We start from the raw sequence: 17,369 nt of genomic DNA on the forward strand, positions 1-17,369 counted from the left end.
TGGGGTTACTTGCAAATTTCTTTGTTTTTGTTTAGCGATTTATTTTCTACTTTCTACAACAATACTGGTTAATAATAAATACAGTTTATTATGGTTTATATAATAAAACAGTAAGTTGTTATTTTAAGACACAGAGGTCAGCCTTTCTGTAATAGTTCTTGCAAGAACAGTATTGTCAAGTGCATTTGCAAAATCCGTCGAGCACCATAATGAAACTGTCTCTCATGAAGGCCGTCCCAGGAGGACGAGACCAAAACCTACCTCTGCCGCAGACGAGAAGTTCATTTAGAGTTATCAGCCTGAGAAATGACCAATTAACAGCACCTTAGATTAGAGGCGTTATGAAGTCTTTACAGAGCAGAAGTAGCAGAAACATCTCACCATTAACTGTTCAAAGGAGATTAATGCATTTAGGGGTAGCTCAGTGGTTAAGGCATTGGACTATGGTTCGGAAGATCCCAGGTTCAAACCCCACAACGGTCAAGATGCCACTGTTGGGCCCTTGAGCAAGGCCCTTAACCCTCAACTGCTCAGATGTGTAATGAGACAAAAAAAAAATGTATGTTGCTCTCGATAAGAGCGTCTGCCAAATGCCTAAGTGTAAATGTTTTTGGACGCCTTCAGCATTCCTTTACAATGTAGAAATAAATAAAAATCAGGAACCATCATGGAGTTAGAAAGTGACGCCAAACTTTTGAACGGTAGTGTATATTTTAGGCAAAATGTAACATTTCTCTAAGGCCCCTTTCATACATACAGAAGTGAAATAAGAAATCTTGGCAAGAGCGATTTTGGCAGGAAAAGTGTTGGACTCCTGGAGATTACCTGGAACTTCTGGCTTGTCATTAGGTTCTTTTCAAACTCCTCGATCCTCTATTCAGTCTCCAACTTTGGCAAAAAGCTAAGGAATTACTGGACATGTGAATTCTCCCTGTAGGCGTGAGAAAGAAAGCCTTTCTCCTGTAGCTCTCTCATGGACACTCCCTGACGTTATGTTGCTCTCCTGGTTCCATTAGGAAGTTCTCTGCGGGGTCCATTTAAATCCCCTTTGTGGCACTAGGGTTGTTCCCTCTCTCTAGTCTCACATCAAGCACTCCTCGGCTCTCCTCAATCCCGTACAAAAGTTCCTCATTCTCACGGTTCGCAAAACCACTGGATCAGCGCAGTTTCCTTGTTTTCACGTGCACTTGCTGAGAACTCCTTGTCCTCATCAAAGCTGTCCTCAAATCCATACGCCCACCTCTTCTGGGTCACGAAATGACTACCCCCAGGAGTACACCTATTTTCTCACCAAAGTGCCAAAATCACACTATTAGAGACTTCTCTTCTGACTCTTGTATGTACAGTATGTATGAAAGAGGCTTAAGCTAGCCCACGTACTTGTGCTTAGAGTTTGTCACGATTAGTTAATTATGAACCGATCTCAGCAGAACTTGTCCTGTTAGTTCTTATTTCACATTTTATAAGATGTTCTGGTCAGCAAAGGACAAATAAAGTATTACTGATACTAAATAAAGGCAGGATTTTCACAGGACCGGTGCATTGTAATGAGCTCTGCTTTGTGATATAAGTGTTAGTATATCTGTGTTAGTGTGATATAAGATCTCCTCCTCCTTTGCTGTGCTTCTAAAACTCCATTCTTTACCACTTGATTGTTGGCGCCTCAGGATATAGTTTTGTTTTATTTTTTTTGTATTGTTGTGAATTAAACTGGTGAGAAGTGCAAACTTGTCACAAACTTACTGGCAACCAATTAAAGCAACTGAAATGAAATCCATCTGTAAAAGATAATTTTAGATCCCCTTATGGTTGAGGTTTGTGCTTTTTATGACATACTGTACCAGGCTCATAAACCTTTCCTTTTCCTTTAGGTTTGGGTTTAGGGACAGGATTAGGTGTCAGGGTTGGTGTTGGATTAGGGTTAGGTGGTGGGGCGGGGTTAGAGTAAGGAGGTGGGGATAGGGACAGTGTTAGGAACAGGATTAGGGTTAGGGTTAAGGTCAGGGTAGGGATTGAAAGGCTTTGCTTAGATTAAACTGGCCAAATTTCACTACCACCATCAACAACAACAAAATTATCTTTGTAAACATTTAACTGTGAATGGGTGAAGAAAAATCTACATATTTAACTTAGTATACACAAAATATAAATAATAATGCCTTTTATAAAAGTAACAGGTACAAAGTCATAACTAAAATAAAACCTATTTCCATGTAAATGCAAATTATTATTATTATTATTATTGTTATTAGTAGTAGTAGTCTATAAGTAGTAATACCACAGTGCTGTACAAAATAGAGTGTATTGTTGTTTAGACAAAGAAAATGGTTAGAAATAAAACACTTAGGGACGTGCTGTTATTTTAAAAAAATCATCGTTTTGGTAACAGTACACCTCACCACACCCCAATGTCATTGATTATTTTACCTTTAACAGTAAGACATACTGTAGTGCTTTTTAATAAAAAATTATTTCTTTTTTCATTTATTTACGTAACATAAAATGAAAATCCCTCAAAAAGCAACTTAATTACGCTTGAATTACACTTAATTACAGTTTGTTTGTGACTCCGCTCCTCAGGTGACTATGTGGTGATGACGGTTTATTTTGATCTGAGCAGAAGGATGGGCTACTTCACCATCCAGACCTACATCCCCTGCATCCTCACCGTCGTCCTCTCATGGGTCTCCTTCTGGATTAAAAAAGACGCAACACCAGCCAGGACTGCTTTAGGTATACATCACACAAAAACGCACACACACACATACGAGACGGCGTGACTGGGACACATGAAACGTGGGGTTGACTCGCCGCATAGTAGAGGGGAGCAAGAGCTTGACGGCGCATGTGTCATGGCGCATCTTAGTCATAGTGAAAGGCCCGACATAACAGGGAGAGTTTGCGGGAGGAAGGCTTTTGAGGAAGATCCCAGGTGAAAAGAGAGACAGCGCTCCTTGAGATGATGGTACTCTAAAGGGACGTGGGTAAAATCTGGTGGTTCCTCCACAGATGCAAGGCTAAGACAAGACATGGCTGCAGCTCGCAAGCAGGTCATGGCACATGACAGGTTCAAGACAAATCCATTTATAAAAATACTTGATTAAATAAATAGTGCCTTTATATTTCTTATCTTGGCAATATTTCTGAGGTTAAAGAATGCTATTCTGGTAATATTATCTGTATGAGCTTCAGATAAAAGGCTGGAATCTGTAATCACAAGGTCTTTTACTGTTGTACTTAATGGAACAGAAAGGCCATTTAAAGTTACAGTGTGATCTAAAATCTTACTTCTAGCTGTATGTGGTCCTATAGAACTTTTGTCTTATTAGGATTAAGTAGAAGTAAGTTATTTAGCATCCAATCTCTTATGTCCTGCACACCTTGCTCAACTTTAGTAAGCTGTTTTTTCTCATCTGGTGATGTGTGTCATCAGCATAACAATGAAAACTAACATGATGCTTACGGATTATGTTGCCCAGAGGAAGCATGTAAAGAGAAAATGCAGTGGGCCTAAAACTGAACCCTGTGGAACACCAAACTCCACTAGAGAACATGCAGAATAATCACCACTTAAATCTACATACTGATAACGATCGGTCAAATAGGATCTGAGCCAGGAGAGGGCTGTACCCTCAATTCCTACTACATTTTCTAAACTGATCAATGGTACATAAAAGCTGCACTGAGGTCAAGTAATACAAGCATAGTTACACAACCCTGATCAGTGGCCAATAGGAGGCCATTTACTACAGTACTTTAACGAGTGCTGTCTCTGTGCTGTGATGAGGCATAAATCCTGACTAATACAGTTCATGTATGCTATTTCTATGAGGATATGAGCATAGCTGCTCAGCTACTATCTTTTCCAAAATCTTAGAGATAAAGGGGAGGTTTGATATTGGCCTGTAATTAAACAGCTGACAGGGGTCGAGGTCAGGTTTCTTAATTATCAGTTTAATAACTGCTAATTTAAAAGATTTTGGAACATACCCAATGCTGAGTCAGGAATTAACTATTCTCAACAATCAATCAATCAGTGCTTGCACCAGTTGGGTCCATTGTTCATGGATAAGGAAAATGGGGAGCAGTTGGTGGTCTTCCTAAAGTCAAGCCCTCCAGTCCTTCCAGCTGGACTAGAGGGTGCCTCCTTCCTACTGGACGGTTCTTGCGTTGGTGACAAGGTCTCTCGCAGTAGAAACAGGCACCATCAACTCGGCGTCACCGTCAATCCTCACGAGAGATGCGGGTTCCTCCTGGGGATTGGTTCATGGGGAGGAGGGTCGACGGAGGTCTTTGGGTGATGATAGTCTGGCTGAGCTTTGAAGGAGGCGGAGACTTGAATCCACTCTGCCCGTCAGATCCATGAGATCTTGGAATGACATGTGGAGTTTGTGGGAGATTAGCTTATCCTGGAGTGCCTCCATCAGTCTTTTAAAAAAAGTGTCACTCAGGACCCGACCATTCCACCTTCTGGAGAGAGCTAGTGTCTGGAACTCTAATTGTTCTGATTGTAAGCATTGGCGGAGTTTTAACAGCTTGTGACCTGCCCCCCTCCCATGACAAGAGCGATCAAACACTCTCCCCATCTCTTCCTCATTCCTGAGCCCGTCCTGAGAGGAGCATTAATGATTGCTAAGAATTTATAAGTATACATACAGTACGGTCTTTATAGTCAGTGTCATCAGCATAGTAACATATTTCATAGTCTTCTACAGCCTATATGTTAATTTTTTTTATTTATTATTAAACACTGTTTTTAAAATTCATTTTAAAGAATATAAATATCCCTATTACCTACGATGCACCTCTTTCCATCTATTAAGCTAAGAATGTGTATAATACGCAAACTGTAATGACGTTTTATTTCCATTTCATTTTCATTCCAACAATGTGTATACGTTTATAATGCTTAATTGAGTGCATTATACAGTGAGGTCAATAAGTATTTGAACACCCAGTGATTTTGCTATTTCTCTTACTTAGAAATCATGGAGGGTCTACAATTTTCAGCATAGGTGCATTTCCACTGTGAGAGACAGAATCTAAAAAGACAAATCCGGAAATTACATTGTATGATTTTTTAACTATTTATTTGTGAATTACCTTGTCAAATAAGTATTTTATCACTTGCTTATTAGCCAGATTTCTGACCCTTAAAGACCAGTTATTTTGCTTTTAAATAGTCCATATGCTTCTTATGGAGCCACTCCTTGGTTTCCTGGCTGTGTGCTTTGGGTCATTGTCATGTTGGAAGACCCAGCCACGACCCATCTTTAATGCTCTGACTGAGGGAAGGAAGTTTTTGCCCAATATGTCACAATACATGGCCCCGTTCATCCTCTCCTTAATACAGTGCAGTCGTCCTGTCCCCTGTGCAGAAAAACACCCCCAGAGCATGATGCTTCCAGCCCCATGCTTCACTGTAGGTATGGTATTATTGGAATGATACTCATCATTCTTCTTCCTCCAAACACGGCGATTGGAGTTAAGACAAAAAAGTTCTACTTTGGTCTCATCTGACCACAGGCCTTTTCCCATGACTCCTCTAGATCATCCAGATGGTCCCTGGCAAACTTCAGACGGGCCTGGACATGGGCTGACTTAAGCAGGGGAACCTTCTGAGCGATGCAAGATTTAAAACCATGACGTCTCAGTGTATTACTGATAGTAGTCTTAGAAACGATGGTCCCAGCTCTCTTCATGGCATTGACCAGCTCCTCACGTGTAGTTCTGGGCTGATTCTTCACCATTCTTAGCATCATTGATACCCCATGTATCTACTTAAGACTTTGGCTGATTGTGGCGTAAACAGGTGTCTTTATGACAGATAACGACCTCAAACAGGTGCTACTAATTTAGAATCATGAGCAGAGTGTAGCTGGACTATTTAAAAGCAAAATAACAGGTCTTTAAGGGTCAGAAATCTGGATGATAAGCAAGTGATCAAATACTTATTTGACACAGTAATTCATCAATAAATTGTTAAAAAAATCATACAATGTGATTTCCGGATTTTTCTTTTTAGATTCTGTCTCTCACAGTGAAAATGCTCCTACGCTAAAAATTGTAGACCTTGCATGATTTCTAAGTAAGAGAACTTGCAAAATCACAGTGTGATCAAATACTTATTGACCTCACTGTAACATACAGTAGATATAGAATCTTCATAGTCCGTGTTGATTAGTTTATTTTTGTTAATAATCTTTGTAGTTAATGCTTCATGCGTGCATTATAAAATGTAACGTATGTATTAGGGGAGGTCTTGATTTTTTTAATACTTATATATATTTTTTATTAATTGTAAAGCCTTTTCATAAATAATTCTAGCAGTGTGTAAGATACTTTATGAACACATTATAATACTTTATAAATGTATTTATGAATTACTACACATATGGCACAAAAGAATATGTTATAGAGGAAACTGATCTGCCAGATTTAATCTCTGAAAGTCCTAAAAGGCAAAAATAAATTCATCCATTTTAACAATCTACCACTTTACAGAATTAGCCAATGACCTTCTGCTGCTTGTTTTTTTTTTTATTTTCATTCTTCAAGTCGACTCTTTTATAAAATGGACGTGACAGTAAAGCCCTACTGTGTGTTTTCAAGATAACAACAGGTTGGGTTACGGACAAAGGCCGTCACATCCCGGGAAAGAGAAATGGAAGTGAGAGAGACAAGTACTCGTTTCGGTCTCCTGTGTTGAGAAGGAGAAAAAAAAACAGCAGGGAGGATAGTTGAGAAAGAAAAGAAGGATGGATGCAATTAATCTGTCTGACAAAAGAAGTCATTATGCTTTTGGTGGGGGGAAAATGAACAGGCCCCAAAAAAAAAAAAATAAAGATTTTTTTTATGCACATCCCGGTTGATGAATGAAGTCCGAAAAGAAACGACAGAAGAGAGATGAGACTCACAGACACAACCAAGGAAAGGTCAGGCCATGCAGGATATCACAGCATTCGGTCCATCACCATGTAAAGCTTTAGGCTGCATACTGTACAATTACGTTTTTTATTTATTTATAATTGATAGTAAGATCAGAAATACATCAGCTGACATGTGCCTGATTTATTAGTGATATCAACCAACCTAATAACACCTGACTCTAACGTGACATTAAGCTGCAAATCATTATCATAATCATTATTATATTAAATTGCTTATGTAACTGCAACTAATAACCTAAAAAAGATTCCACTTCAGTAAATTGTGTTGATGAAATGAAAGATACATGACGATACCGTACATATGTTTATAACACATTTATAACTATTCATAAAACTGTCATCTAGGAAAGATTTATATTACAAGCAATTGCTACTGTTCTTAACACTAGAAGTGCCGAGTGCCAGTCATTTGACCGCAATAGGAAAAAAATTAATTTCACACTCGATCAAATTCCAGGATCCTCCTTTCATGACTTTTTCTAGATCTGTGAGCTTAATCACCCTGCATGCTTACATTTTTAAAATCGCACCAGTAAAAGCCAGTATAAAGCTATTTTGCTCTTATTTACGTAAGATTGCTGACAGCTGGGCGCCGTTCCTGTCGTTTTCCGCCTTTTCCAACCTGCGATTCTCATTTCTCTCAGCAGATGGCGCAAGGAATCGCACATACTAACTATGCGTCATTCAGGATGTCTCCTTTGACTTTCGGCTGTTCCCTTTCAGGGGTCGCCACAGCAAATCATCTGCCTCCATCTAACCCTATCCTCTGCATCCGCTTATCTTACACCAACTAACTTCATGTCCTCTCTCACTGCATCCATAAATCTCCTCTTTGGTCTTCCTCTAGACCTCCTGCCTGGCAGTTCCAACCTCAGCATCCTTCTACCGATATATTCACCATCTCTCCTCAGAACATGTCCAAACCACCTCAATCTGGCCTCTCTGACTTTATCTCCAAAACATCTAACGTGGGTTGTCCCTCTGATGAACTCATTCTTGATCCTATCCATCCTTGTTGCTCCCAAAGAGAACTTCAGCTCTGCTACCTCCAGCTCTGCCTCCTGTCTTTTCTTCAGTGCCACTGTCTCTAAGCCAAAGAGCATCGCTGGTCTCACCACTGTCCTGTACACCTTTCCTTTTATTCTTGCTGATACTCTTTTATCGCACAACACACCTGACACTTTTCTCCACCCATTCCAACCTGCCTGTACCCGCCTCTTCACCTCCTTTAAACACTCTCCGTTGCTTGAACACTCTCAGTTTGACCCCAAGTACATAAAATCCTGCACCTTCTTTACCTCTGCTCCCTGTAGCCTCACCGTTCCTCTTGGGTCCCTTTCATTCACACACATGTATTTTGTCTTGCTGTGGCTAACCTTCATTCCTCTGCTTTCCAGAGCATACCTCCACCTTTCCAAATTTTCTTCCACCTGCTTCCTGCTCTTGGTAAAGCAACCCTTGGTAAATATTGACAATTCGCCATTCATTCCTGCGTTGATAATCAGCGATATTTTATAAGGAGATTTAGGGATTTAGCTATACTTAATTTTATAAAGTTTTGAGAAAATTCATTAGTTCGTTCATTTTATTTGAAGCTTCTGAACGGCTTGGATGTTTTTTAAGTGTGACAGTGCTTTAGATGGAGCAGGAGCAGCGATTTGGTTCTGAACTCGCTTCCATGAAATTATCGCTAAAACAATGTAATGACCCCTCCTGAGGATATAAAGCTTTATTATTGGGTTTGAATAAATTAGATCCACCACAGCAGATAATAAACTATGCTATGTCATAACCGAAGCAAACACCACGATTATGCCTCGTTTCGTTCAGTGTTGCTAGGCAACGGACCACGTGCCTAATCGGCGGGAACGATTTGGTAACAGTTTGGTCTTTGCAGTTAGTGCCCTTGTAGAGAATAAATAAATGAGTAACACCTTTCAACCCCGTCTCAATAGAGTGCCATAGTCCATTGTTAGTTTTTTCTGGCAAATCAATTGCTAAAATTACAGTACAAATGTAGAATTCAAATTAAATTTAATATTTTTAGGGTCAAATTTAAGCGAAATAAACGTTAACACAGTGAGGCTTTAGGTGTTATCATGTGTAATTAGAAAGCTACACGTGTAGGGTTTTGTGTCATTTTGTGTTTTTAAAATTTGTTGTAGATTTATTAACTGAAATAAATGACCATTAAATTTAAACATTGTCAGGACGTTCTACTGCGTCAGCAGATGTCGATGTCAATCAGCCCCACTTGTGTTTTTGCGTTATTATAAGAATGAAATGCAGTAGGCTGTTATGATCATCATAATTTTCTTAAATAATAAATAATGGCCCCCGTTGCGCTGTACCGCCGCTGGCAAAACCTTATGAAATACAAGTAAAACATTAACTGAATTTACAATCACAGTACTAAAATTACAGTTCAGAATTAAAATTAAATATAGGCGTTTCTTATTTGCATCGAATTTAAGCAAATTTAATGTCTACCTTTATATCTAGCCTTTAGATCATATCATGTACAGTAACACTAGCGTATAGCCAGAAAACTGACTCTGGGTGTGCATCAGAAAAGGTTTGCCAGATTAATGTTTAAAAATGATATAATAAAACTATATAAGCTACTGTACATAGCCTTCATAAGACTCCACTTTTATTTAAGCGCACTCACAATGACGCACAAATGTTATAATTTTGTGAAATAATAAAAGGAAACCGGGTGCGCTATTCTGTATTGTTTTCGGTGACCTTGAGCACGTCAGTGTATACTCACCTCACAGACGTAAAAAATATATACTTATAGAAAGCGAAATATCTGCTTTTATATAAACTAATGGAGAACTATTTTAGACATCTAATTTTAGACGATGTAGTCCGTAATTTGAAAAGTGAATTATAAGTGCGTATATATAACAGTAAATGTACAAACGGTGCGCACTGACTACTAAACCTTAACTGTTTTTATTTTTTTAAATAAAAACACCAAAGAATATTTTTGTGTAAAGAGTGATTAAAACAATGCAGTTTATGCTATCATAAGGATTTCTTCAAGGATTTCTCAATTTCTTCCATTCCAGGAATTAAAAATGATAACAATGTCAACTTTAGAATCTAGAATCCAGAAGATTAAATATACACAAATTAAAAAAGTGGCTGTTGTCAGACATTGTAAAGCACACACAGTAACACTAAGACTCGTAAACACGGCATCGTCTCAAGAAATATCTGCGTACACACAAAACCACTGAAAACGGTGTAGTATATATGCCAGACCAGTATGGGGCGCTTTAATTTTGCCATAGAGATACACTATACACGGAGAAGAAGATTTCTTCCAATGTCCGCGGTGCTTGGCGGCGGCGGAGCTGGAGCAGCTGAGCTGGGCGTCGGCGGAGTTTTATGAATATCAGTGACTTACATCTCATTATACATCTGAACAGTTTAGAATTAAGGGCCCATTTCATAAGGACCCAACAGCAGCAACGTGGTGATGGAACTGATGCCTACAATCGCTGACCCTTTTAGAAATTAATGACTATGTAGGTGTAATGAAGCATAATAAGCACTAACCTTTAATAAAATATGGTAACAGACAGCCCAAGAATGATGATGATGAAAATGTCGACGCCAAGATCACTTTACAGAACATTTACAGTTACTATGGTTTCATACCATAGAACCAGGTGTTATAACATTCAGTATGTCACAATATTATGAAGCTATTAAGAAGTTATTGTAAATAAGTCAACTTAGAAAGTGTTACAGAACTACTGTTTTTAATGGGATTATGAATTGCTATGAACACACTCATAGCATGTTATAATCCATATATAAGGCACATTAATATCTGGGAAAATTCTCAAATGTATTGGGCTGCTCTGTCGCACCCCCCCCCCCCCCCCCCTCCTCGTGAAGAAGCTGTGATGGATAAGCTGTGCGTTGGCATAACAAAGCAATCAAAATGATTTTAACAAGCAAGTCACTGGAATCATGATCACTCTTTCCTTTCTCCGCCTCCATAAACCCCTGTTTGTCTAATGGGCTGGTGTTCGAACTAAGTGCCTCTGTGAGTCACATCATATCGCAGAAATGTCTTCCTATGAGCTTTTTTCTTCTTTTTTTTTCGTAGCACGGAAATGCACGGCTCTCTGACAAAGTGGCAGTGTATTAAGGAGAGGCAGGTTAAGCTAATCAGGGTGACCAGCAGTGGCATAGTACAGAGGATGAGAGGACGAAACGGCAGACTGAAATAGATGTGGCTTGTTAGTTTCTATGGAAACCTCTGGGAAACAGTGGGACAGTCAGTGGGGTTCAGTGGCATCACTGGAATGTTCAAGGGAGAGTGTGAAGGAGTTAGTCTGAGTGTGTGGGTGGGATTTTCAATTTGATGCGACAAGAAAGGTGTCGAAGCAAGTGACAAAGCCATCATGAAGAAAATGATGGTAGCAACATCTGATCATGCAAGTGATTAATTTTATGATGAATGCGACTCTGCCAGTAATGCAGCTACAAATCTAATGTTTTAATGTGTTATTTACATTTCTATAGCAACAGGCATCATGCACAGGCACTTAGATTTGATGAAGGAGATATTTATGTAACATGTAAGGAAGTATTTAGTGTTAGTGTTTTGTAACAGTAATAGGTAGGACTAAAAGGTTTTCTAATTGTTTCAACTTTAAAAGAGAGCAAAAATAGGGATTAGTGGAGAAAAATATAACTATTTGGACATTTCACGATATTAAATGTACAACAATACCTGGATAAAAAGTATAATCTGTCTTTAATAAACCTACATTTTGTAAAGATTGGACAATTGCTGCATGGCAAAAGAAAGACAAACATTTCTCTATATAACATATAACATATATAACATGACTCCTTCACTCGGTCATTGTCTATGTACAGCTTCATCTGTATACAAACAGACCGTGGGCCTGGAGCCTATCCCTGGAGACATAGGACACGAGACAGGGTACACCCTGGATAGGGTGTCAATCCAACATAAAGCACACACTACGGGCAATTTAGGAGCGCCAGTTAGCCTTATCTGCAGGTCTTCTGACTGTGGGAGGAAACCGGAGTACCCTGAGAAAACCCACCAAGCACACAGACCCCAAGGCAGGAATCAAACCCTCAACCCTGAAGGGTTCAATGCGACCTTTTTCTGATCCATCGTGGTTTATCTTTGCTAGCAGAACTTTACAAAAAACATGTTCATATTAAAAGCTTGTGAATGCACATAATAACTAGACTAACTTTTTTTTTCTCTGGGTTTCTGTATGTAAATAACAACATGACTGGACATTGTCTCATCTCAACGAGAATGTGTTTGTCTTTTACTGGCAGGAATAACCACGGTGTTGACCATGACCACACTGAGCACTGTGGCCAGGACGTCGTTACCCAGAGTCTCATACGTCACAGCCATGGACCTCTTTGTGACCGTCTGTTTCCTGTTTGTCTTCGCGGCCCTCATGGAGTACGCCACGCTCAACTACTACTCGTACAGTGCTCGCAGGCCGACCTGTAAAAAGACGAAAAGACCGGTAAGGGCTCTGACATGAGCAGCAATGATTTTGTCATTGGAGCAGTTTGGTACACTCAACCAGATGCTGTCATCAAAATTGCAATGAAACACATTGACTCCTCTATCTGACCCCACTCAACATTAGTGTTATAGCAGTTTAATGATCATTTAACTTTCGACTTTTCAACCAGAAAAATACTAAAATCCTCATTTTCATTATGGAAATTCTGAAGCAGTTAGAAAAATGGATTGTTGAACATTATCCATTAAAAAAAAATCTGTAAACTCAATTACTGGATTTTATGAGGTTGTTTCTGCCTGTTTCTCATTAAATATCGTATAAATGCTAATCAACTCAGCAGAGAAGGAGATTTTTGGGACCACATTATCGTCATAAATGCTATTTTCGGCTAGCTGACCTTCGGTCTCTGGTTATACTGAAAAGTTTGGTTTATTAAACATATTTTGCATATATATATATATATAGGTAATACCAGTGACGTTAAATGCTAATGATATCTGTTGTTAGCCACGAAATTAGCTTCCTGCTGTGAAGAATTAAGAATGTTTCCATGGCAGAACAACCAGCTATTACAATAGTGTATACCTTTATAGCTCAAATGGAAGGTTTCTAAATCAAAGCGGAACTTTTAATTGTACAGAATAACAGAACACAGTTCTGAGAGTAAACAGTCTATTTATTTCTCCCTACTACACTAACGCTTATCCCAGTGTTTCACTAGTGCTTGGATATCATCAAGATAGAACGTTTTTTCAGTATGCCAGAGCCGTGATCGGACTGCCTGCTTCACCTCTGAAATGCTAGCCTCCCAGAAACTCCTTTAACGGCCCAAACATCAGGAGGTCCGGACTGTGTACGGGGGATGTGGCAATAACTCCCAGCCAAGTGGTGTTGGTTAATGATTGTGGGTACAGTTTACACAGACAGATGCGTCTCTTTCACAAGTTGGCGATTCTCAAGGTTCAGGTGTTTCACTTACTGAATGCTCATGGGAACAACTCCAAACCACTTGGCTGGGGACATCTTTCACGGACGTACAGCCATCTTTAAAATATTCGCATCATTCAAAAACTGCAGATAGGAATCCCATCAGTATAGTATTTTTGAAGGCTTCTGTAAATGTCGATTGCTTGTACATCTTTATTTCAGCCCAAGTCCTGGTTTGACTTGAACAACCCTGGTAAATCATTTCCACTATAGGTTTTGTTCTATTGATGCTTCATGTTTTTCATGTTGGGTTGATGGTACACAGTTAGCTCATCTATGTCCAAAAAAATAGATCCTGAGAATACTGAAGTTGTCGTACATCTTGATTTTTGGTGGATTTTAAGAAAACCAGGATGCGGAGCAACTCGACATGAAGATCATTCACAGGAGGTTTAAAAAGTACACTTTTTAATATATACAGTATCTTCCTGCACTTGTGCAAATACATCATGATTGGACAGCTGGAGACAGCACCAGTAAATATGTAATTATTCCCACTTCAAATTAATGCCTCAGACTTATATTCATTTACATCTACAAAGAGGTGGGTTATGTAATAAGCTTTGATTGCAATTTGCATTAAATGAATGCTGCGTATGAAGCAAAGTACCATTTCAGCAAACCTGGATATTATGGATGCTGAAAGAACGGATGGTTAAATCATAATCCCTATAGACCCCCATGAAAGGCATGATGAGGGTAACAAGAAAACTGTCTGGTTTAGGTTTATGTGGAGCCACGTCTGTAAACGGTGCCCACAGGTGGTAGCCTGATGACCAGGCCACCCACAGCAACCTGTTGGTCTTAGCCCAGAACTGTGAGATCTTTTTATCTATCCATTTATGCAAGAGGGGTTGTAGACACATACTGTATAATGCCAATCAAGAACCAAGCCAGGTATAGACTTCAGGACAAAATTGACCTCGGAAGTAGAATCTAGATTATACACACACTTAGTACAAGCTTGTCTAAACAATCTTCCTGATCAGGAAGTGGTCGCTTCCATACTTCACAGGTTCCCAGTCCTGGTCCTGCAAGTTTTAGTGTTTTTTCTGCTCCAACACAAAGACAAGCTGGGTAAGCACTAACACATACAGGACCGAAGGTTCTTCAGGAACACAATCAACATTTTTTCTTAGCAGGTCCATGAACCTACGTAGGAGGTAAATGTTATTAAATACTAAGTACCTTGTTTAGGCAGTGCTGATGGCAAGCAAACTTGGTACCAAAGCACGTTGTGAAACGGGTTAATAATTCATTTCTGGTAGGTGGGTGGATTCTTTATATGGGTGATGGCCAGATGAAACTAATAAACACATGCACGCCTGCTGGTTTGCTTTAGCACATCAGACAGACGCTTTGGTGTGGGATGCGTGTGACTGCGTGCTTACCAGGACGGCTTAATCTGCATGTGACTTGTTTGATGCTAATGAAATACTGGAACACTTTGACTCACAAGTTTAAAGTGCAAAGTAGCAAAGTGCAAAATTTCCAGCCCTAATGTGACCTTGTAAGTTTTAGAGTATTTTTTTTTTTTTTTTATGCCTGGCCTTTGCTTTATAAAACATTTTTGCAATATGCTATGGAAGCTCAGTGAATAAATTGTTTCCAAACTGTAAATACAAGACCTTGCATTTCTTTGGAGAACCAAAATGATAATTGTGGATTTGGTTACCTTTGGGTAAAAGCAAGAGAGAACAATACTCCACTTACAGTACAGTACTCCACTTACAGTGCCACAAAAACTAAAGTATATGAAAAATTATTTGTAATATGATTTTTTATTCTTTTTTTGCCTAGTTGTTGCAACCAAAATACCTTTTTTATTAAGAGAAAAAAGCTATCCAAACCTGCCTGGCTCTATGTAAATTGCCCCCCAAACCCAATAACTGGTTGTGCCACCCACAAACTGCAATCATGCATTTGTGATAACTGGCAATGAGTCAGTTCCTCCCTGTGGAGGAATTTTGGCCCACTCTTTTATGCAGAAATTTTTAACTAAGCCACATTGGAGGGTTTCAAATAGTGAAACGCCTTTTTAAGGACTTTAGAAATTTTGACTAGGCTGCTCCAAATTTACTCCAAACATAAATTATGTTTTTTTGTGCCATTCAGAGGTGGACTTGATGTGTTTCAGATCATTGTCCTGCTGCATAGCCCGAGTGCACTTGAGGCTTGAGGTCACAAACTGATATCTGGACATTCTCCTTCTGTATTTTCTGGTAGAGCGCAGAATTCATGGTTTCATTAATTATGGCAAGTCGTCCAGGCCCTGAAGCTGCTTATTTCTTATTATTCTTTCTTATTATTTCATATTATTGAATCACACTGACCTCACCTGAGGCGAGTGAGGCCTGCAGTTCTTTAGAAGTTGTTCTGGGTTCTTTTATGAGCTCCTGGATGAGTCATTGTTGTGCTCTTGGAGTAATTTTGGTAGGCCAGCCACTCCTGGGAAGGTTCACTACTGTTTCAAGTTTTTCTTCGTTTGTGGATAATGGCTCTCGCTGTGGTTTGCTGGAGTCCCCAAGCCTTAGAAATGGCATTGTACCCAGACTGATACACATCAATTACTTTGTTTCTCATTTGTTATCGAATTTCTTCAGATCGTGTTGCTTTTTTAGATCTTTTAGTGTGCTTTACACAGTCAGAAAGGTTATATTTAAGTGATTTCTTGATACAAAAGATCTGGCAGTAATGAGGCCTTTTGCGGCAAATGATTTTTAACTTAGCTTTCCAAAAAATACAGTTCATTCATGATTTAGAAAGGGAGAATTACATTTTTCAAACAGGGCCAGGTAGGTTTGGGCAGATTTTTCTTTTCTTTTAATAAATTAAATCATCATTTAAAAACTGCACTTTGTATATCCTCGGATTATGTTTATGTAATATTACATTTTTTGATGATCTGAATAATTTAAATGCGACAAATACACAAAAAATGAAAAAATCAGCACTGTGTGTTTGCTCGTAGTATCCATTATTTGTCATGTCACTACAGTCCTTGACCGTTTCAATAGGTGCATCCCTCTGCACACACTTGTACCTGACCCAGCACATACTGTAACAGCATGGCTATGGAACGTTTAGTGAGACTGGCTACCTAGTCAGTGGTGAAGGTACAGTAAAGATTATTTGCTTGTACAAATGTTGGCGTTTAATCTCTGTCCACTACCACACTGAATTTAAAATGGAACACTCTGGATGTGAGAGAAGTTACAACCTTCAGCTTTAATTTAAACAATAATTCTGTTGGTCTTACAGAACTACTCAGTGCTGGATGTGGGACCTCCTCCTACAGTCATCGCTCTGAACAACTCCATGTACTGGCAAGAATTTGATGACGCCTGTCTATACGAGTGCTTGGATGGAAAAGACTGCCAGAGCTTCTTCTGCTGCTACGAGGAATGCAAAGGAGGAGCCTGGAGAAAGGGCAGAGTCCACATAGATATTTTGGAACTGGACGCATACTCACGCGTCTTCTTCCCCACCTCCTTCTTGTTGTTTAATGTCGTCTACTGGGTAGGCTACCTCTATCTTTAGCAATCCAATCATTTTGTTTGCGAAGGCGCAGAGCACAACTGGACAACAATTGCACCAAGACTTTCTAAGGTACAGTCCAAAAAATGGGAACTTTGTTTAGTCAGAGGTTGGGAAACCTTAAAAAAAAAACATTTTGCCATAATGAAGTTACAAGCAGATACTTTCCAAGCCCTTAAGCTAAGGAATCCGGCTCTTTCTACACAGTCGGAAGTCCACAGGCTTTTTGTCTGGGAGCGTTTACCTGCCAGACGTCTTTGCCTTTGTTCTTCAGGTACCAAGGAAAAAAAATCACTTATCACAGAAGTGTGATGTTTATCTAACGAGAAAGTCTCAGTACAAG

The 17,369-nt window shown here is 39.3% G+C and overlaps 1 protein-coding gene across 2 annotated transcripts in view; it reads left to right on the forward strand.

Moving 5' to 3' along the window:
• The window catches only part of LOC128526583 (gamma-aminobutyric acid receptor subunit gamma-3), a 137,693-nt gene extending 120,664 nt beyond the window's left edge, over positions 1–17,029 (forward strand). Inside the window, exons 7-10 of one of the 2 annotated variants that reach the window (XM_053498584.1) lie at positions 2,581–2,733; positions 3,396–3,416; positions 12,276–12,499; positions 16,751–17,029. In XM_053498584.1, the coding sequence (XP_053354559.1) occupies positions 2,581–2,733; positions 3,396–3,416; positions 12,276–12,499; positions 16,751–17,029 (677 nt within the window). The remainder of the gene's footprint in view (positions 1–2,580; positions 2,734–3,395; positions 3,417–12,275; positions 12,500–16,750) is intronic. The other variant, XM_053498585.1, reaches the window with a different exon arrangement.
• The last annotated feature ends 340 nt before the right edge of the window (positions 17,030–17,369 follow it).

Source organism: Clarias gariepinus, chromosome 6 (genome assembly GCF_024256425.1).
Source record: "Clarias gariepinus isolate MV-2021 ecotype Netherlands chromosome 6, CGAR_prim_01v2, whole genome shotgun sequence".
Lineage (NCBI taxonomy): Eukaryota > Metazoa > Chordata > Actinopteri > Siluriformes > Clariidae > Clarias > Clarias gariepinus.